General features: G+C 50.6%; 3 protein-coding genes across 4 annotated transcripts; 2 read left to right on the top strand and 1 right to left on the bottom strand.

The window, feature by feature from the left end:
- Window positions 1-326: 326 nt before the first annotated feature.
- On the bottom strand, window positions 327-7,939 carry DCLRE1B (DNA cross-link repair 1B). Its single transcript, XM_030000311.1, has 4 exons — window positions 7,711-7,939; window positions 7,483-7,630; window positions 7,236-7,415; window positions 327-7,137 (listed from the first exon to the last, which is right to left on the bottom strand). Exons 1-4 carry the CDS (start codon window positions 7,897-7,899, stop codon window positions 6,266-6,268), a joined length of 1,389 nt encoding a protein of 462 aa, XP_029856171.1. The 5' UTR covers window positions 7,900-7,939; the 3' UTR covers window positions 327-6,265.
- A 102-nt stretch (window positions 7,940-8,041) lies between these two features.
- On the top strand, window positions 8,042-15,762 carry AP4B1 (adaptor related protein complex 4 subunit beta 1). 2 transcript variants are annotated; one of them, XM_030000310.2, is made up of 10 exons: window positions 8,042-8,206; window positions 8,294-8,518; window positions 8,729-8,859; window positions 9,346-9,493; window positions 10,182-10,678; window positions 11,414-11,497; window positions 12,464-12,567; window positions 12,767-12,974; window positions 13,279-13,563; window positions 13,839-15,762. In XM_030000310.2, the coding sequence occupies exons 1-10, from the start codon at window positions 8,094-8,096 to the stop codon at window positions 14,264-14,266; spliced, it is 2,223 nt and encodes a 740-aa protein (XP_029856170.1). In that variant the 5' UTR covers window positions 8,042-8,093; the 3' UTR covers window positions 14,267-15,762. The 2 variants fall into 2 exon arrangements, with proteins under 2 accessions (XP_029856170.1, XP_040975803.1); XM_041119869.1 differs by lacking the exons at window positions 8,294-8,518; window positions 8,729-8,859 and having other exon boundaries at window positions 8,111-8,206.
- A 511-nt stretch (window positions 15,763-16,273) lies between these two features.
- Window positions 16,274-20,323, top strand: BCL2L15 (BCL2 like 15). The gene is made up of 4 exons (XM_030000313.2): window positions 16,274-16,648; window positions 18,497-18,639; window positions 19,389-19,604; window positions 20,131-20,323. Exons 1-4 carry the CDS (start codon window positions 16,543-16,545, stop codon window positions 20,146-20,148), a joined length of 483 nt encoding a protein of 160 aa, XP_029856173.1. The 5' UTR covers window positions 16,274-16,542; the 3' UTR covers window positions 20,149-20,323.
- Window positions 20,324-20,344: the final 21 nt, after the last annotated feature.

Genomic DNA, 20,344 nt, shown 5'->3' on the forward strand with positions numbered 1-20,344 from the left:
CCGGCACGCCCGCCCGGGCTGCGGTGAAGCGGCTGTCAGGGGCCGGGGGTAGTTTCCGTCCCGCTGCCCGGGAGCCCTTCCAGCGAGCCGCCGCCCCCCCCCGTCTTGGAGCGGCCTGCGCGCTGCCGCCGGGCCCTCGCCGCCCCCCGGGCGGCCTCGTGGACTCCCCCCGGCCCGTGTCCGCCGGGTGCGCACGGAAGAGAGGCCGCGGCTGCCGGAGCCCTCGTGTGCGCCGGAGGGAGAGGCGGGGGGAGAAGGCCCGACCATCTCCTCGGAGGTCAAACGCTGCTGAAAGGGATTAGGCAGGTGAGATCAGCATCGCCCGCTCAGAATTTTTTAATGCAGCCTCTTCCATAGTCAGTGTTACAGAGACCTTTCTTGGTTCTCTGTCAAAAGCTTACAGTATTTTAAAATAATGTTTACAAATACTCTTACCAAAATCTCAGAAACTTTCGCAGCTTCGTATTTACTGAGAACAGCAGTGCAACAAGCGTGAACTCGCATCTTCTAACAAGCACAAAGAATCAGGGATAGTAGTTTGCATCCAGATGGAGGTGACGGGCAGAAAAAAAGAACATGCAATAAAAAACATAAAAATCAAAGTACCTCGATCTCGCAATCCACTGTTGCTACAGTTAGATCCTTGCAGGCAGAGATGGCAATAAGGTGAAAGATGGACACTATACCAGCCCAGAAAAAGCCACTGCACGTCATCATCTCCAGCTTTTTGAGGCTGTTGGAAACCCAGTCCTGTAACTCTGGAGCGTTCATTAACAGGTCACCGCCACCCAAGGCTGAAGCAGTAATGCTGAGCTGCAAAAACGTGCCTATGCATCCCTGGATGCCACAGCACATTTAATAACGTAACTTCCTTGAGGGTGTGACGGGGTCGTGGTCCTCAGACAAAAAGTACCAAGTTCTAGCACTAAGCAAAGGGCATTGATCAGGGATGGTCGTATGTTCAGCTTTAAAAGGGACCAAGTAATATCCGCTACATGTAAAAACCTAAGAACTGAAGTACTACTCTACTGATCCTTCTGAAATGCAGAAGGAAATTGGCCCCCTGAGACCGCTTAAAGCAACATAAGCCCCAGGAAAGGAAGTGCTCCTGGAGACTCTCCACAGCATCCCTTCTGCCCCTCTGCCACGAGGGCTGGGCTCTCCCCACATGGGCACATCCATCCTCCCAACAGTCATGACTTCTGCAGCTGAGACCCCCACCAGTCAGCACAGTGCTCCACCTCAGATGGGTGGGAGAGTTCACGCAGACGCACACTAAAATTCAGATCCGGGAATGCACACTGACAGAGCCTTCATCGTGGTGTTCACTATTACACAAGCGCCTTTCTAAACCATCCTCAGGGCCACTGTCAGATCCCCCAGGGAGGGAGAAAGCCCAGGGTGTACTGAGGAGGTTTTCTGCTTTGCAGAAACTTAAGTGCAACTTTTTTCCATGAAAGAGTGCTGGGCAACTCTAACTACAGTCATGATTTGGGGCACTAAATAACATTGCAATGGACAGCGAGACAAGCTGCCAGCAGGTAAGTGTGAATGGGACAGTATTGCTCTTTTGTGTAAAATCCTACAAGTAATGTGTGTGTGTGCTTAAGATTCAAGAAATAACATTTTCCACTTTCTTCCGCCAGCAAAACACCGTTCAGAAGCTCCACCCCTCTGTACTATCTGCTAAAGGAAGGTCTCAGTCCTGCATGGAGGACTTGGGGGTTGCATTTCTCTCGGCCTTATTTTCTTGAGGTTTACAGTGAACTGCAAAGCAAGAAAGCACGGAACACACTTCAGCGAGGGCTTGGCTCAGAGCCCCTTGAAACCCAAGGGAGCCTGATATGGTCTGTGCCCTGGGCTCACTGTGGAACTCATCCCCTACAAGAAGGGGGGGAACTTGCCTCCCCAGGCTCTCCCTCCTACTCCCCCATGCAATTCTGCAGCTCCTGCCTGTTGGGGTGAGGAGCATGGCTTTCCAGATGGCCTGAGTCCTAGGCTCCACCATTTACCGGGAGCAATGCCTGGAAACCAATCATAAGATCATGTGGTGCTCCATTCCACAGGTCTGTCGTGAGTGGAGCACGCACACAAAAGGAAAATATTCTCATCTTCCTGGGCACCTGCTCACAAAGTCCCAGACTCCCTGAGCCAGGCCAAGAGGCTTGCTGTCAAGTAAGGTCTGTCCCAGTTGATTTACTGCACACTCATGGCCGCTTGTGCTGAGGCTGGCATTTGGCCAAGTACAAAGTGACAGCAAGGAAAACTTCAGCACTGTAGCGACCTTAGCAAAAGAGCCCAAATTTAGCAGGAGTTGCAAATGCACACAGAATACCCATAGCCAGACAGCAGCGCATCTGAAGAAGGCACCTCACATGATAAGGGTGACTCTACCTTTTCTCCTTTGCTACATGTTCTACTACTTTTTCAGAGGGCTCCATAAACGAGCACAAAGCCAGAGATTTACGCCTGAGGTTAATTTGGAACAAGCCCAAAGCTACAACACACTGTATAGGAAATTATGTAAACTCATTGAATTAGTTTTCTTGGTGAAGAAGAAAAGGTTTCCCCATTACACAATTCTTTTTATCTAGAAAACAACAGTAAGAACCTGCACTGCAAAAATGGACAGCAGCTCTGCAGCAGAGAAGAGAGAAGTTGTCATAAGCACTTTAGCCTTTTAGTATGGGAAGCGGAGTTAGAAACACTACTGAGCAGAGCGCTCTACAGTGTTCTGTTACAAAATTACATTATACGCTTGTTTGCCGTGGAGCACACAAGCTAGGCAAGTTTTACGTTGGTCTCTGGGCAGCAACCTAAAGGGTACTTTTCCTCCTTTCCATAGCATAGGCAGGGTGCCCCTTCGTGGTTTTCTACTCTGCTTTAGAGAAGCTAGGGCCAACTAAACTGTTTCATAGTATAGTGATTGGACTTTCACAGGCGACTGTGTGGAAGGAACTCAGCAGGCAGCCCTACTCCCAGAACCATAAGCCTGCCCTGCCCTCATGACAGGCCAGCATTTGATCACAGCTTGTTAAAAGTGTTGAAAACAGCTCATTCCTAGCTCCTCTGTAGGCTCTGTAAGGCCTTGGGTGGGTCATTTCATCCCACTGGGGCTTGGTTCCCAACTGTGGAACAGAGATAAGCAGCATAAGGCTGCTCTGCGTGTATAGATTTGGGAGGGCTTTGGTCTGAGCACGTTTGGTTTTTTTTTCCCCCTGGGATAACTATAAGTTTCCAAGCACATGGCCCTTAGATAACCCACAGTCAAGCTAGTACTTGGCTACAGCTTCTCCTTGTCACTGTTGTGAGCAAAACACACCTGTGGTAGCAGTGTTGACAGAGCCCTGTGCAGCTGAGCTGGAAGCAGCATGTTCAGACCCTGGTGTACATGACGCTCCAGCTCTTGACCGCACTAACACTCCCCTGTGAGCTAGGCTGGTGGTAGGAAAAGAAGGAAACTTTGGAGGCAAGCATGAGGGAGAACAATGCCTGTAAGAGGCCAGCTATTTACTGCCAGGAGACTTCAGGGGAAGCTGAAGGATCTTCAGAAACCTTAGAGCTCAACAATACTATACTGCCAGTTTTGCCCATGAGGCCATGTTTTGTTTTCCAGGATTTTAGAATAACACACAAAAGTAGTATTTTAACACCTAAGAGAGGGAGAAAACCTGTGGCACTCTAAAATGCCTCATGCACCTGCTGTGCCGAGGCAAAGATCTCCAACGTGCTGACTGTTGGTCAAATCTCTCCTGCTTCTATTGCCTTTTAAAACCATGGAGAGATTTTAGGTTTCCTTGGCTCTACATAATTCAGATAACTTCTTTCTGAAGTGGCAGGAATTACCTTTTAAGCTCTAGTAACAGAAGCCAGGATTTCTTCTGCAGTTTTAACTAAGCATTCAGAAATAGGGTGCAGATCCCCAGCTTCTGAAGTCTCTGCAATTTTCCACTTCTTTTTGTGTGATCTAAGGATCAGAGTTGCTTCTGTAAAGAATTGCCATTTACTACTCCATTTTGCCCAGAGGTTCACCAGGAGGTTCTCTCCTTCTTTACTTGAATAAATGATAGATAAGAACGGTTGATAAGAATAAAAGAGGGAAGGCTGGACCCACAAAACTTCAGCAGAGAAATGCATCTGATCTCCAAGGTCATTTGCAACATACCTAAATGGAGCAATGACTCAGAAGGCAAGCATTCCTTCTGAGCAATGGAGATGCTGCAGGCGAGAGCAGGACGTGGAATCTGGGAGTTCAGGCAGCGCTTCACTCACCTGCCTGTCAAATGAGTCACTTAAATTTCAACGATATTTAAATAACAGCCTGCATCTCCAAGGCAGCCAGCAGCAGACAAAACACTGCAAGCATAGCACAATTATTTCCCTGGCAGTCTCAAATGTTACAAAAGATGCAGGTGTCTCCACTCACACTGACCTGATGGAGCTCTGCAGTTGAGTTTTGATTAGCAAATAATAAAGCAAAAAATAAAGACCACAGCAAGAAGCTTGAGCTGCCCTTGCTACCCCTTTTGAAATGTACTTCACAGAACACTGCTCCATCACTTCCAACGTCCCCTTAGCAGCTGGCAGGCAGAATCAACTGGCAGTCCCAATGAGAGGCACTGCTTTTATTATAGTGATAAATGTTGCAGTGCCTGGGAAAGCACAGGGTTGGGAGTTAGGACTCATGTTTGCCAAACAGCTTTCCAAACATACCCACTCTGGCTGTCATCATGATTACTGTTCAGGACAGCCTTGTTTTTAACAGGTGTGGCTGCTGCATCTACAGGCATCTTTGAGTAAAGCTGGGGCTTGTGAAAAGCAAAGAGCAAATGCTTCCTTTTCTAGCTTGATTCAGGGAATTCAATCCATCTAGCTGACTGGTCTTAGAGAGACCTTGCAGGACACTACATTCAGAAGAGCCTCTGATCCTGATCAAAATCAAGTGAAACATTTTGCATTGAAAGTAACAAAAAGGAGGCTAGACAAAGCCCAGTAACAAGCTTGTTTGTTGCTCCAGGAAAGTGCCTAGTGACCATTTGCACTCTAGTTTTGCTGCCTTGACCCTACGGGGAGCCGATTTGTAATGTTGCTAGTGCAGTTTGACACAGACAACAACAGTGTTTCCAGGCTCCACAGTGGTACCCCCTGGCTAGTCACACTGCTGAAACTTCCTGACCGCGCCAGCCAGGCTGCGGCTCTCTGCAGTTGATCTGGAACTGCAAAGTGCCTGCCCACTAACTAACAGAGCCAATTTTGCTGTTCAGCCACAGTATTCTTCCCAAACAATGCTGCTAAGACTGAACACTTCACACCACTAAGCAGATGTTTCATTATCTTCCATCCCGTTTACCACTGCGTGATAAGAACAGGCAGTGGATGGGAAGGCAGTGGGCCTAGCAGAATGCTGGCAGTTACCAGAAGCGCTTTGCAGTCAAGCAGAATTCAGACATGCAAACTTGAGTGCAGAGACTGCAGAGGATCTAGTAACCCATTCTGGAAAGTCCAGAACTCAAGAACCCAAACAATGCCTATTTCTTCCAGCCAGTAACCTGAAAAACCATTGACAGTTAACATTAAGATGGTGCTTTGAGGAGAGCAGAACTGCATCCAGCTGCAGTTGGCTGGATGCAAAAGCAGTGCTGTCTGGAGCTATTAGTAGACTAATAGATAGAAAATAGATTAATAGACTTGGAGGCACTTCATTTTCTAGATTTCTTTAAGCACCATTTTTTAAATGTACCTTAATACGTAATATTTGTAATACATCTTGGAGTGAACCGGTCATAGTCAATGAGGCATTACAGACATATAGAAAGGAGACTTTTCAGGGCTCTCAGATTCCCCCTTCTTGCTACTTTCATCACATATGTCCCCATTGATTACTTCAGCTGCAGGCAGCTCACACCCTCTGCAGCTCACTTGAATTGACCTGGCAGTATCTTTTGTCACAAGAGACAGGTAAGTCACTGCAAAAAGTGGATACAAGGCATGCCCGTAGTGGGACTGAGCTTCCCAAGTGTAGTGTGGAGACCCAACAGATGTTGACAGAGATATAAGAATAAATAAATTTTAAAAAATTCTACTGCCTACAAACTGGCTCTAGTTTCCTCCTTGTCCTCTAACAAGAGGTAAAGAAAGTAGAACCCCATAGCTGAGCTCCTCTCTCCTAATGGGAAACCTGAGCACAGAGAATGGGATGCAGTAGTAAGACCTCTAGAATCACTGCTATCAACGGCATTGGCACTGGCAAGTGTCACGCAATTTTTCAGAGCACTTCTCCCCTCCTAAAGAAATCTTCTACCAGCTCGTCAAATTTCTGTGAGGAATTCAGCTTTAGGACATTTAAGGGAGTGAGTAAATACTGCTCTGCAAACCCAGTTGGAAAGTGCTCATCAGAAACAAGTGCCTGGCTAACAGTGCTAGCTGCTCGTGCTACTCCTGGCTGTTCTCCGCTCAGCTCTTCCTTTCCTTTCTCCTTGCCCGTGTGGCAAGTGCAGCCTTCTTTCGAGCAGAAAGCTGACTCACAGTAGTTCTGCTGAGGAACCTTAACACCAGTGGACGCTTCAGATTTCTCAGTATATTTCTCTGGGGACTCATAAACAACTCCTCGGGGCACAGAATGCCAGGCGGCTCTTTTCAAGAGACACAGGGGTTCCTGCCCCATCCTTTTGCTTTGCTGCTGTACAGACTCTTGGACAGGTTTTGGGATTTTGAGGTCAGGAAGCACTGGGGGGGCAGAACTTAGGTATTTCTGAAAGTAAGCCTGGCATGTGCCACCCCTCACGATCGGAATGACTGAGCAAGGCTTCAGCCACTTCACAAACTCGCACAGCTCCGAAAAGGACGAGTGGTCCGAGTACGGAATGGGGTGGATGTTGGGGTGGGTGACCTTCACGGGCCTGCCGGTAGGGAGGATGGCAATGGTGGGGTGCAGCATGTTCCAGCTGACAAGGGTATCCCAGCGGATCTCGGTGACATCCACAGCACGGATCCAGCCGGCCCCCTCCTCAGCGGTGAACACGTCGGGCAGCTCCAGCAGCCGCATCTGCTCCAGGCGCCAGGGGCTCACCACCACCCAGGTGCTGAACTCCACGGCCAGGTCCACCAGCAGCGTCTCCTTCCCCAGGCTGTACACACCTGCGAGGAGAACCATCAACAGCACGCCGGCGGCAGGGTGCGAGCCCCCGCCGAGGGGAGGGCGAGGCGAGCCCGCCACCATGCGAGGTGGCACTCACCGATGACAACCTGGTGCCGCGGGTGGGCACGGATGACGTGGGCGGCCTGGCGCGTGGCGTGCTGCCGCGAGGGAAGGGGCCGGTGCGGGTGGCAGTGGGTGTTGTCCAGGTAGAGGCGGTCGACGTGGCGGCCCCTCAGCGCCGGCTCGCCCCGCATGGTGCTGGTGTAGCGGAAGTCCCCTGCAAGGACAGGGCCGTCAGGGCGGGGCGGGGGCGGCGGCGGGGCCCGCGGGGGCCCGCCCCATACCTGTGTAGAGGATGGTGCCGAAGGCGCCCTCGAAGAGGAACATGACGGAGCCGGGGCAGTGGTTGGAGTCAAGCAGCGTCACCGTCACCTCCTCGCCCAGCGCATGGCTCTGCCCCACCTCCAGCGGCCGGATCCAGCGCGTCGGCACCTGCGGGGGGCCGGGCGGTGAGGACGGGCCGGGCCGGGCCGGGCCGGGCCGAGGCGACCGGGGCGGCGGGGCGCACCTACCTGGAGGCGGCGGTGGAGGAGGCGGGCGGTGAGCGGCGAGCAGTACAGCGGGCGGCTCCAGGTGCTGGAGAGCCCCACCGTGTGGTCCGAGTGCATGTGCGACAGGAAGAAGAGGCGGGCGCCGCCCGCCCTCCGCATGCTCCAGAAGTCCACGGCGATGGGCGTACCGGGGATCACCGTCCCGCTCATGGCGAGCGGGCGGCCCACTTCTTCCCGCCGAATTTGGCGGGCGGCGCCGCGCAGGCGCGGGGAGGGAGCGGGGCGGGAATGCGTGCGCAGCGCGCTGGGCGGGGCTGGGGCGGCACGTCAGGGGTGGGGTGGGGCGGGGCGGGGCCGGCGGCAGCGGGCGGCGCGGGGCCGGGAGCGGGGCCGGGGCCGTGACCATGCCGTACCTGGGCGGCGAGGAGGCGCTGCGGGAGCTCCGCCGGGCCCTGGCCAACCCACACGTGCAGGCGGACCGGCTGCGGTACCGCGCCGCCGTCCTGCGCGTCATCCGGTACGGCGGGCAGCTGGGCGGGCGGGGGTCTGGGGGCGGCGGGAGCCAGTCCGGGGCGGGCGGCGCTGAGCCGTGTCTCCGCCGCAGGCACATGGCGCAGGGGGCGGACGTGTCGGGGCTCTTCCCGGAGATGGTGAAGGCCAGCGCGGCGGCCGACGTGGTGCAGAAGAAGCTGGTGTCGCTGTACGTGCGGGCGCAGGCCCCGCGGCAGCCGCAGCTGGCGCTGCTGGCCGTCAACACCCTGCGCAAGGACTGCGCCCACCCCAGCCCCGCCGTGCGGGGGCTCGCCCTCCGCAGCATGTGCGGCCTCAGGTGGGTCGGGTCGGGCGGGGCAGGCGGCGGGGAGCCTGGCCGGGCCGGGGCTGCGGGGGTCGGCGAGGGAGCGGGTCGGGCCGGGCCGGGGCGGCGGAGGTCGGGGGGGAGCCCGGCCGGGCCGGGGCGGCGGGGGTCGGGGGGGGGAGCCCGGCCGGGCCGGGCCGGGCCGGGGCGGCGGCCCGCTGACGCCCGGCCGCCCGCCCGCAGGATGCCCGGCATCCAGGAGTACCTGCAGCAGCCCCTCCTCAGCGGCCTGCGGGACAAGGCCTCCTACGTGCGGAGAGCGGCCGTGCTCGGCTGCGCCAAGATGCTGCAGCTGCAGGGGGACTCCGAAGTGGGTAAGGGGGGGCTTCGCGCCGGGCCGCGCAGGGCTGGCCTCCGCGGGGGAGTGCTCGCTGGGCAGGAGGCGGGGGTCGCCCCAGGGCCGGGGCACACGGCTGCCGAGAGCCAGCCCCGGGTGCGGTGCCCTGCCTCCGGGCTGCCGCGGCTGCAGGAGAGAGGGAGGGAGAGAGGGAGAAAGAGGAGGACGGTGAGCGGAGAAAGGAGGTCCCATGCCAGAGTGCCCCTTGCGTACCTGCTTTTACAGGGCCTCCCGCAACACCCAGCATTTCCGCGGTCCCTGATCGGCCGGGCGCCGTCCTCGCACCTGCAGACCTTCAGGGAAAAGTTGTGCCAAGGGCAGGTGTTGCTGTAGAGCTGCCAGTTTTGTTGAGCGCTTCTCCCAGTTCAAGCCGTACCTTTTGCTCCTGGTAAATGCTTACAGACAGCGATTGAGTGGCAGCGTGTCAACATAATTTGATATAAGGACATCTGCTTCTTTGCAGATGGTGCATTGGTGAATGAGCTGTACAGTTTGCTTCGTGACCAGGATCCCATTGTAGTCGTGAATTGTCTGAGGGCCTTAGAAGAGATCTTGAAGAAGGAGGGAGGAGTTGTCATCAACAAACCCATTGCCCATCATCTTCTCAACAGGTTTGTTTTCTTTGACACTAAGGTGCTGCTGGACGCTTCATTCTTGTTCTTGCATTTTGTGTGCTAGCAGAGTGGGTATTTCCGGGCTCCTGTCAGAACTCGAAGGGAGGAGTCAGGCACCCAAAGATGGAAGTGCCCACCCTAAGAGAAACTAAATTACTTTTATGCTAAGGTCTTAAGAGAAATGTGAGATGCCCTGCTTTTCCAGGGAGTCTTTGCTTTAGCTGGTGGTTTGTTTTGGAATTGTAGGTTAATGTGATTAGGTTTTGGGGCGCAGGGGTTGGTGACAGTACACATGATGTATTTGTGGGACAGGTATGTTCTAGTATGTCTCTCCCAATCCATTGAAAGGTATATAACTCATCCATTGCTTGAAGAAATTAACTTTTCTGCAGGTAATTCTACATGATCTGGCAAAAGAGGGGTATTGCTCTGCCCAGGGTTCTTGTCAATGTTGCTGTCTGGCTTAGAGCACCAGCAAAAGTGCACATGACTGATACTGAGTTAAGCCTATGTGCATACACAGGTCGATTCTCTTGCGATAAAATTGTGGTATCTACTTCTGAAGCATGGCATTTGGTGTGGAACAGAGACCGTAAGAAGCTCAGAGGCTAAGGCCTGTACTCTGCCTAGCGCAGATCTTCGTGTGCTTCTTGACTCCTGCAAACTGTGTTTATTCTCTTGACAGGATGGCTGATCTGGATCAATGGGGGCAAAGTGAGGTGCTTACCTTCCTTCTGCGTTACAAACCCCGCAGTGAGGAGGAACTCTTCGACATACTCAATTTACTAGATGGCTATCTCAAAAGCAGCAGCCCCAGCGTTGTGATGGCAGCCACCAAGCTTTTCCTAGTGCTGGCCAGGGAGTACCCACATGTGCAGGCAGATGTTTTGGTGAGAGTGAAGGGACCGCTGCTGTCTGCCTGCACCTCTGAGAGCAGGGAGCTCTGCTTCACTGCGCTGTGCCATGTACGTCAGATCCTTGGTAGCCTTCCTGGCCATTTTAGCAGCCACTACAAAAAGTTCTTCTGTTCATATTCAGAGCCCCACTACATCAAATGCCAGAAGATGGAGGTGTTGTGTGAGCTGGTAAATGATGAAAATGTACAGCAAGTGCTGGAGGAGCTGAAGGGCTATTGCACTGATGTATCAGTAGAACTTGCCCAAGGGGCGATCTTCGCCATAGGTAAGAGCTGTGTCCTGCCTCAGCAGCAGCTGCAGCCCTAGATCTTTAAGGTGGGCCTTTCTCTGCTGAAGTTTATCTGGCCAAATGCCAAACAACTGATCTGTCCTGAAGCAGTACGGCCTTCTATAGAGCAGCCTCCCCAGGAACATTTTGTGTGAGTGTGTTTCTAAACCACGATTGTGCTGATTCTTTCAGAAGTCCTGGCAGTGGACTGTTTCAGGTTGCACATAATGTCCTTGAATCTTGTTCAAATGTCTGTGCTCTGATGAGATGCTCTAAAGGAATTGTGTCATTTCATCTTATTAATGAGCCTTATAGTATTGAATGAAACTGTGTAGTGGGTGGAGGAGCTGCTCTAATACCTACTTGTTCTTTTGAGTTGTGATGGGGGCAGAGTTAAGGTGATTTGGGGCACTTTAGTTTTGGTTTTGTAAGCTTTAAAATAGGTACGTTTCTATAGTATACATAAGGAGAAAGCCAGGGATGCTAAAATGCCTTTCTTATGTGTTAGGTTTAAGAAAAGTACAGAATTCTTCTGAGGCATGGCTTCAGAAAAAGAAACATATCCGTTGTGTGGAGAACAAGCTCATTTGACTACGCTTTCAGAAATAGTAGTCAAAAAGGAAAAGAGAAAGACTGTTTCTTTAAAGTGAGCTTGTGATGAATAGTTGGGCTCATGATTCCTATTTCACTCTGCTAAAAGGTTGACTTTTATGTCCTTTGGTGTCTCTGCAGGCAATATTGCTAGGACATACACAGAACAGTGTGTGGGGATTCTGACAGAGCTCCTGGGGCTTCAGCAGGAACATATCACTTCAGGTAATCATCTGCAGGTTGTTTGCCTGGCTTATGCTTTCAGGAAGTGGCCTTGCTGGGGCTTGTGATCCCAAACTCAAGGCTCTCAGAGGCACTTGGCTTTTAATTTAATTGGCAACTTCAGGTGGAAGTCTTCCTGGTGGAGTTGGGGGTATATAGTGTGACTGGACGTTGTAGTTTTTCCTTCCTTAGGAACTACTCTTTGTGGTGAACGGGGAGATGGTCTTAGCTGCATTCATGGTCTGATGTGGAGACTCCTTTCTGGCTGCCACCTCCGAGGGAGTGAGGGACTCACAGAGGCGTTTTAGTGACTGTTTGAGGGCCAAGATGATTAATGGATCTTTTAAATCTTTGTGATTTCTGTTCCCCATATTCAATTCTGGTCCAATGAAGGTCTGATTCAATTGTACCCAGGCTTCTCTTTTTCTTTTGCTGCCCTCAGATTTAACTGCGTATCATTGCTGTTTCTGCCCTCTCCTTTAAGTGGTCTTGCTTTCAGTTTTGAAAATCAAATGCTTGCACTCAGCTGTTGAATTGGATCTTGGAAGCTGCTGGTGTTTCTGTAAGCGGGCAGCAGAGCCTTTAAAATTTTGACCTAAAGTTCATGAGACTTGTTTTGAATTGGTGTTAGTTTTAATTTGTCATTCTAACCTTGTGTGTCTGAAGCATCATGAGTCAGTGTCTTTTTAAAGGCTGGGGAATGTCCAGAAGAGTGATTACTTTCCAGCAGCCAGAGGAACAATCTGAAGTTTCAGTGCTTTATTTTAGACTTGGTGCAACTTTGCTCTGACAAATGCAGTGTCATGGAACTTTGAAGAAGGGTGTCTCAAATCACAGTCACAAGCAAGGCACTGACCTCCCTAGCTAAGATTTGCAACGTGTCTTGAGTGGCTTTTTTTGGAATTTCCCCTCCCCCCACCAGTGGTTTTATAACTCTTGGGGAATGCTGAGCATTTTGTTTCATTGCAGCGGTAGTACAGGCTTTTCGGGACCTGGTTTGGCTGTGTCCCCAGTGCACGGATGCAGTGTGTCGGGCACTGCCTAGCTGTGAGGACACCATCCAGGACAGTGAGGTAAGGTGCCTTTATGCCATGGGCTGGCAGCTGTTGAGGATGGGTGGGCAGTGACTGTTTGGCTTTCTTTTGGCTGGTGATTGGCGGGCAAGATCACAGATCTTCAGAGGACTTGTTCTCTTGCATCTGTTTATTTCACGTCAATGCTGTCTTTCTGGTGAACAGCACCTATATGCTATTTTTTCTGTGTTTCTTTCAGGGCAAGCAAGCGCTGATCTGGCTCCTGGGCGCACATGGTGAGAAAGTACCAAATGCTCCCTATGTTTTAGAGGACTTTGTGGAGAACGTGAAATCAGAGATGTTCCCAGCGGTGAAGATGGAGCTTCTGACAGCATTGGTGCGACTTTTCCTGTCTCGTCCTGCTGAGTGTCAGGACATGCTAGGGAGACTGCTCTACTACTGCATAGGTAGGTTCCCTTCATTCTGTTTCACTGAAGCTGTAGTACAGGCTTTTTGGGACCTGGTTTGGCTGTGTCCCCGGTGCATGGATGCTGTGTGTCAGCATCCTAGCTGTGAGGAGACCATCCAGGATGGCAAGGTAAGGTGGCTTTATGCCTTAGGCTGCTACTTGGCCCCTAGCTGTCTGGTTGGTGAGTGTAACAGGCTTATGCTGTATCCCTGAGAATCTGTTTTTAGTAATTAAGGGTTAGTACTGCAGGGAAATCTGGATGATAGAATTCTCCATAAATTATGTCTCTCTCTAATTCACAGAGGAGGAGATGGATATGGCAGTACGAGACCGTGGATTGTTCTACTATCGCCTTTTGCGGTCTGGTGTGGAAGAAGTGAAACGGGTCCTGTGTAGCCCCAAGTCTGACCCCTCCCTGGGGCTCCTGGAAGACCAAACCGAGCGATCTGTGAATACATGGGCTTCAGAGTTTAACACTCTTGCACCAGTTTATGGCAGAGAACGCTGGGCACTTGTCACTGCTCACCAGCCAGCAGAACCCTCTTACACTTGCTCTCCTTGTACTGACTCCAGGAACAGAGACACAGGTAATCTGCCTCACCTTCACCTGGGATCCGTTTTCCCCTTGTCGGTATATGTGGGTTTCTTTGGAAGAAGATCACAGTGCTTTGAGAATGCTGACTTAGTGTTCTGACTACCTTGTGCAATGCATGGCTGATCACCACCTCACTAGCCCAGGGGATGCTGCTGGAGGCGCTGTGATTCCAGCCTTCTTCATCTGATGGCTTCATAAGATGTTCTTTGTGAAATTGGGAGCTGCACCTTGTATGCTACATCTCACATGTTTGTGGTTTCATTTCAGAGTCACTGATTTCTGAAGGGAATAAAGAAGTCCTCAAGGTTCATCGCGACACAGGCAGCCTGACCTTAATTCCTGATGTTTACCTGACTGCAGAACAGTTTGAGAAGACCTGGCTGAGCCTGGACATGAGCTGCCACCTCTCTCTGCCCTGGTGTGGGACTGTTCATCCGGATACCGTACAGACGGCTCTTCACGTTGTCCACATCCATACTATTGCTATGAGCAAAGCTGGCGTCCAGCCATGGAAAGCTTATCTCAGTGCTCAGGATGACGCAGGTTGCCTCTTCCTAACAGAGCTCTTGCTTGAGGCGGCAGATTCAGAGATGCAGGTTTCAGTGAAGCAGAGTGAGGCAAAGCCGGAGGCGCTGCAGACCTTTGTTTCGGCATTAAGGACGGTCATGGGGACAGTTGCCGGACTGGGGTCCTGATTGGTCCCTGGTCCCAGTAGGATGCTTGCTCAGGGCACAGGAAAAGTTTATTTCTCTGGCTTCATTTGCCATACCTGATGCTGGTTTTGTACTTTTAAACTGTGGGAGTGTTAGCATCCCTTTCCTGGGCCTGGAAGGCACACGTGGTGTGGGGGTAGCTGCAGGTGGCAGGTACGGGATTGCTGCAGCTGGTGAATGGGGCAGGGTGAAGGGTCTGTCCTCCCTCTGGGCTGGGGAAGGGACAAGGTAATGCAGTCGTGAGCCTGCTGCTTCTGGTATGAGTCACAGAAGTGGTGGCATCTGCAGTGATTATCACAAGACACTAACATTACTGATGGAACCAGAAATGAGCAAAATTCAGGGATGTGTTCTGGAGAGGTTTTTTTCATGAGAATTATAAATAATTCATAAAAGTTCGGAAACTCCAGGACTCTGCTATTTATCTCACATTAAGAGGAACAGTGCAGTGAAGAGAAGTATTTAGTTCTTGGCTCCCTTTACATGTGATTTATTTTTCTGTCTGATAGACAGATTTCGTTAGTAGCTTCACTTATGGGTGAATGGAGCTCTGCTCCGTCAGAGACGGGTGGACAGGGTACATTGTGCTTACTAGAACCAGCATGTTTCTTCTTCAAGAGAAAGAAGTGTATTTTCTAGTTGAAATGTGTTACTGTAGTCATGAATTACCCTCTCTGAAGTTCCCCCCTCAACTCCCTGTGGCCAGGGCGACTGTAAGGAAGTGCAGGAGCATGCAGGTTGTGTATGATGTGTTTGCATGAGTTAATATGGCCTGAGTTTTGTAGCCTGCATCACTTTGGCCATGTTGGTGAGCTGTCAGTCCTTGGTACTCACACCAATAATGGAACAATTGCTGTTTAGATAATTAACCTGTATGGAATATTAAATTTTGGCTGATACTAATTTTTACCATTTGTTACTTTATAACTAGAATGGGTATTTAAAGGTTTGTTTTCTGTGTAGTACTTATCGCTGTGCAGTACTGTCATCCTGTCCTCACAGTACAGTACATGAGATGGTGCAGTAACTGTGTGGCTAAATTTTTACAGTTTTTAAAGTTATACTCTGGCCAGCCTCGGGACTTGTTTTCTGAAGAGCATGGTGACAGCACTCCATCTGCTCTATTGAAAGTTAGGGAGAGTCGGACTTTGTACAGTGTCAGGAAGAGTTTCTGTGTCACAGCCACGTTTTTACACAGTGGCAAAACCCTGAAGAAGGTTCCTTGGCTTAAGGTTGAGGTACATAGGTTACTATAATGAGGCTTTATGGTACTCTGTAAGGAGTGGCTTTGTTAACCCTATTCTGTAAGATTTCTTGTAATTTTTAATTTCTTCTAATTTTTAATTTCTTTTAATGACTGTATTGTGCCTTTAAATTGCAATATGCCTTCCATGCACTTCACTGAAACACTGCTGTCACTGTTAAACAACAGGTTTTAGATTTTATTTCTGATTTTCCTAATAAAAATGTGAATCATTCCTGGCTGTTTTCTGGAGTACTTGTTCATTCAACTCTGAAGTCTGTGGGATGGAGTCATCCGATCACTACTGTGGATCTGGACAGAACTGCAGTCCAGTTCCTGCCTTTGTGTCAGACAGGGCTTTTCTCTCCCAACTTCCTTAAAGCAAAGCTTTAAGGAGCAATTGTGCAATAATTAATTTCAGTCTCATATGCCAAATTACTGTAACAGGTAAGCTACCTACAGGTGAATGCAAAGGTAGATAAGAAGTCAGCTGTAGCAGGGCTCTGTTAACAGTTTCCAGTGTCATTATGCATATGCTGTATTCCTGTCCTTACGGAGAGCTGCATTGGAGCATTGGCATTATGCAGTTTTCAGAAGAAAAATAGTTGGTAGCTTGTTGGCAAGCTATCATTTACTCCGCTGTGGCTAGACCAAGCCTAGTCTTTGTTTGGGATGGGACTTGGAGCTCCTAGCCTTTTATCCAGACCCCTTTCTTGATGAATGAACAGGTCAGCAGTCTTTGATAACTTGTAAATACTTATTTCAGTTGATCTTAACAGAAACGACTTACTTTGAAACTAAACCACACCCATAGCTTGAATGACGACAGTTAAGAGAGCAAATATTGGTGTGTTGTGCTGTCCCGGGGAGGAGTCTGGGGCCATACTCTTCCCAGAAGGAAGAACCTGTGCAGCTTTGGGAAAAGGAAGCCAAAATCCAGAGGCAAAGCTCACCCGCACATAAGAGCAGCTGCGGTGGTGTCCCTGCCCACTCTGCGGTGGGGAGACATGCTGCAATGGCAACCTTCGAGGAGCAGACAGCGTGCGTTGTGAAAGCCTTGTTCTCTGACCTCCTAAGCGAAGATGAGAGTGAGTGCCGGAGCCTGGAGACAGACTCGGGAGGTAAGGCCTGTTGTGGAAGGAAAAAATGGTTTCTTTGCTGCAGATGATAGAGGACGGAACACTTAAAGGAAGGAGGCTGTAGCTTGGGGTTGGGTTTCCTAAAACGCAGGCTTCTGATGACTTCCAAGCTATCTGTTTTGGGAGAAAAGTTAGAGCAAGTCGTCTGAATGCCGGGCAGCCCACAGGAACAGTCTGCCTTGGCAGGGCCGGGCAATGGGGGATGTGAAGGACGGCCACCCCGCTTTCCACCCCATGGGGCTGTGGGTGCCGGCAGCGGGCAGTGCCGGCAGGGAAGGTGCTGCTGGCTGCTGGGCCCTGCACGGGTCCGTAGGTCTTGACTTGCTCCAAACCAAGGGGGTGGGACACGTTTTAACTGTCATTATCAAAAAGAAAGCTCATATTTCTTATTGGATAAAAACAGTTGCTCTAACATGTAAGACAGAATGTGGTCTTTGCTTCCCAAACGCCCAATATCATTTGGGCTAGTTTGGTTTGCTGTGCAATGCTGCAAGAAACCCAGAATTTCGCCCGTATTCATGTTGCTTTTCCCGTTATTTTCTTGGCAACAAACTAGTTAAAATGTCCCAAGAGACACTGGGATCTTGCTGACACCAGAGAGCAAGCAAAGTCCAGTTCTCAAAAGGTTCATGGAAGTTCATCATTTTGCCTAAAGAAGAAGTCTCCGTTAGCATATTGCTCATTTCCCTCTCCTGGGATAGACGCTTGTGCCTCTGCCTCTGCTGTCCTCAGCACTCTGAAACTGCCCCAGAGCCCCAGGAGACGCAGGCTTCTGCCCAGGGCTGCAGGCGCCAAGTGCCAGCACCCGAATGAGACAAGCTGAACTGGAATTAGCAGCTGGATGAGGAGGGGGGGTGGATCAGGAAGCGATGCCTCCAGATAAAGTTGCCTAGTGCTTTATGTCGAAAGATCCTGCTTTCAGTTCCTTGTAACTTTGCCAAACGTGGAAATAGTTTTGCTGAAACTTTCAGCTGAACCTGGCTGAACCTTGTTTTGGTAATATTCAGAAAAAATAAATAATACTCTGTTGGTTTTTTTCCCCTCAGGATGCTTTAAGGGAAAAATGCTTTAACTGAGGTACTCCCCCCTTCAAGTAATTTAGCTGAGAAGTTCTAATGGTTTTATATACTTGAAATTTGTGAAGTATGCCTTTTGCTCCTTTGTGAAAACCTTCCCAAATTTGGGTAAATATGACACTTTGAAATGTTGCCATTTGCGCTTGCTCAGAAGAGACCTTGAGTATAATATCTAAATTCTCTGAAGACTGCATGCGATGATCTGCAGCCTCAAAATGCTGGGGGAATGCAGGCAGGACTTTGCCATCCCATTGCTGCTGCTGTGTGACTGCAGTTGAAAGAGAGAGATGAGATGTTTTCCAACTCTGCTGACTTTCCTTGCTTGCTTCTGGCAGCCTGGGAGGAAGGAGCTGCCGGAACCCAGAGGGGTAAAAGAGAGGCATTAGGGATGTCCATGGAGAAACAGGAGTGGGGATGAATTGAGACTTGAGCATGAAGCAGCCGAGGTGGGAGGAAGGAGACCTTGACAAACCCATGGCACAGAGCCTCTAGGTCCCTGTAAATCAATGGATACATGAACAGCTGTATGATATCTCTTAGGGACTTTGGTTTTACATTTCCTCATATGTCTCGTCGGAGGTCTACCCTGCATTAACCTCCCAAGTGCTTGAGGCAGTAACTACCATAGCGCCTGCCAAAGCCAGCGTTTTGGAGGCAGTAGGCAGCTAAAGGGGCTAGGCTGTCAGCATGGGTTCTCTTTCTCTGCCTTTAACGCGTTATGCTGAAAGCCCTCACCCTGCTCTCTCTGCTCTAGAGCCTATGCAGTTGGCAGGAGACCCTCCAACCAGGTTTGACCCGGTCGTGGTCGCCAGTCGCCTGCGGCAGATGGGGGACCAGTGCAACATGGATTTTGAAAGGGTTTCCTCAGAGGCTCTTGCTCAAGTGCTCAAGGGAAAGGTAAGGCGCAGCTTGTCCTGCCTGGCCTGGCCAGCTCCTTGTCTGTAGGCCAGCCTTGTCTCACCTTGTGTCGGAGAATGGGAAAAAACTGGGGAGCATCATGGCTTATGCTGCAGGAGTCAGGGGGGATCTGAGGGGAAGGGGCACGATACCCCGCAGCCTCCCTTCATTTCTGTGTCGTGGGCAGCACACAAGCCACCGGGACAGAAGCCAGACAAGGCGCAGTGGGACCTGCCTTTTCTGCTCCTCTCTTCCAAAGGAGGTGCTTTTTATCACCCGAGAAGCCCTGGAGCTGCCTGTGCTGGCCCATCGTCGCAGGAGATGCTCTGGAGTTGGTGGGGGCAGCTAGTGTGTGGAGGGGGAAAGGAGGAAGACTGTGGCGAGAGGAACAGAGCGGGTTCTCCAGCCTGCTGCAGACGATCTGGCTCCAGCCTGCCCTGCGGCCAGAGCTCTCGTGCCAGCACACTTCCAGCGCAAGTGCTGCAGGCAGCTCTAGCTTCAGGTTCATTGGAGTTCTGGTTAGGCTACCAGCTGTCCTCCCCAGTCCTTCAACCGTGCTGCGGCTTGTACAAGCCACGGTAAAGGACAGTCCTGCCTTGAATGTCCTACGCTGTGTGGGGTCACCTGCTCTAGTCATGGGTAGGAGAAGCAAATGCAGGAATTGAACTGAATGTTGGATTTTGAGCCAAGACGTACTTATCATGCTGTCATTTAAAAAGAAGCTCAAACTGGCCTCTCAATGCTTGCAGATGGAGAAGTTTGGGGCTGCCGTGGACTCCCTCAGCAGGAGCTGGAGTGACCAGAACCCCGAGATGGTCTATGAGAGAGTTTTTCTCAGTGTATCTGTGAAATTGCTAATGTATGTTGCTAAGAAAGTTCCAGCTATGGTGCATCCCAACCAACTCATAAAAGTGATTAATGGAAATTTTCGAGTGAGAAACTACATTGAGGCCTGCGGTGGATGGGTAAGGGTGTGAAGGTGGTGGTGATGTTTGCCTGGGCATTTATGGCTTTTCCTTTGTGTCTCTCACCTCTCCCACCTGCCTCGTACGGCTCGTCACCGATACCCAGCGTGTCCCGCAAGACACGCGCACCAGCTAACTCTGCGTATAGCCGTGGGGGCATGGCTTTGCTCAACACCTCAGTGAAGTCTTACTGGAGTCAGCGTCAAAATTCCCGTTTGCTTCTATGTCTCAGGGTTCAATTCCTCATCTCAGTATCTTGGAAGCTCAGCTTGCTCCCTTAGATGAGAATCAAGGTAATGAAGGATGGGCCATACAAAAAGCGCCGTCCTGCTTGTGCAGCTTTACAAACCCCACTTGGTGCGTTTTACCTGGGGAAGGGATAAAATTGGTCCAGGAGAAGGTCACAGCGGGAGGCAGGTCGTTCATCCCTCCATCCCATGTCCTTCTCTTCCTGCTGTTTCCTTTAAACCTGCCTTGAATTCTTTCTCTAAAACACATATACATGGGTTTTTTTGTTTGTTTTCAGGAGAACTTGGACAATTGAGAGAAAGGGCTATACTACTTTCCAGAAGGTGAAGCTGGTCTTGTCATTGATTTAAGTGGAGAAATGCTGTTATACTTCTTCTGGAGACTGCAAGCAGAGTTCTACACTTTTACAATATGTAAAAGAGATTCTGTATCACCACAAGCAAAAATGAATAAATGTTTGTTGTTACTAATTTGTTTTTCTTCTTGTGTTT

The sequence above is a fragment of the Aquila chrysaetos genome, chromosome 24 (assembly GCF_900496995.4).
Source record: "Aquila chrysaetos chrysaetos chromosome 24, bAquChr1.4, whole genome shotgun sequence".
NCBI lineage: Eukaryota > Metazoa > Chordata > Aves > Accipitriformes > Accipitridae > Aquila > Aquila chrysaetos.

Bases quoted from the DNA above. Each gene is read 5' to 3' on its own strand.
- DCLRE1B (XM_030000311.1), bottom strand. From the start codon at position 7,899: ATGAGCGGGACGGTGATCCCCGGTACGCCCATCGCCGTGGACTTCTGG. The intron at 7,631-7,710 runs GTAGGTGCGCCC...GGCCCCCCGCAG, and splicing joins TCCTCCACCGCCGCCTCCAG to GTGCCGACGCGCTGGATCCG. The intron at 7,138-7,235 runs GTGAGTGCCACC...TTCTCCTCGCAG, and splicing joins GCGGCACCAGGTTGTCATCG to GTGTGTACAGCCTGGGGAAG.
- AP4B1 (XM_030000310.2), top strand. From the start codon at position 8,094: ATGCCGTACCTGGGCGGCGAGGAGGCGCTGCGGGAGCTCCGCCGGGCC. The intron at 12,975-13,278 runs GTAGGTTCCCTT...TCTAATTCACAG, and splicing joins ACTGCTCTACTACTGCATAG to AGGAGGAGATGGATATGGCA. The intron at 13,564-13,838 runs GTAATCTGCCTC...GTTTCATTTCAG, and splicing joins CTCCAGGAACAGAGACACAG to AGTCACTGATTTCTGAAGGG.
- BCL2L15 (XM_030000313.2), top strand. From the start codon at position 16,543: ATGGCAACCTTCGAGGAGCAGACAGCGTGCGTTGTGAAAGCCTTGTTC. The intron at 16,649-18,496 runs GTAAGGCCTGTT...TCTCTGCTCTAG, and splicing joins CCTGGAGACAGACTCGGGAG to AGCCTATGCAGTTGGCAGGA. The intron at 18,640-19,388 runs GTAAGGCGCAGC...CAATGCTTGCAG, and splicing joins CTCAAGTGCTCAAGGGAAAG to ATGGAGAAGTTTGGGGCTGC.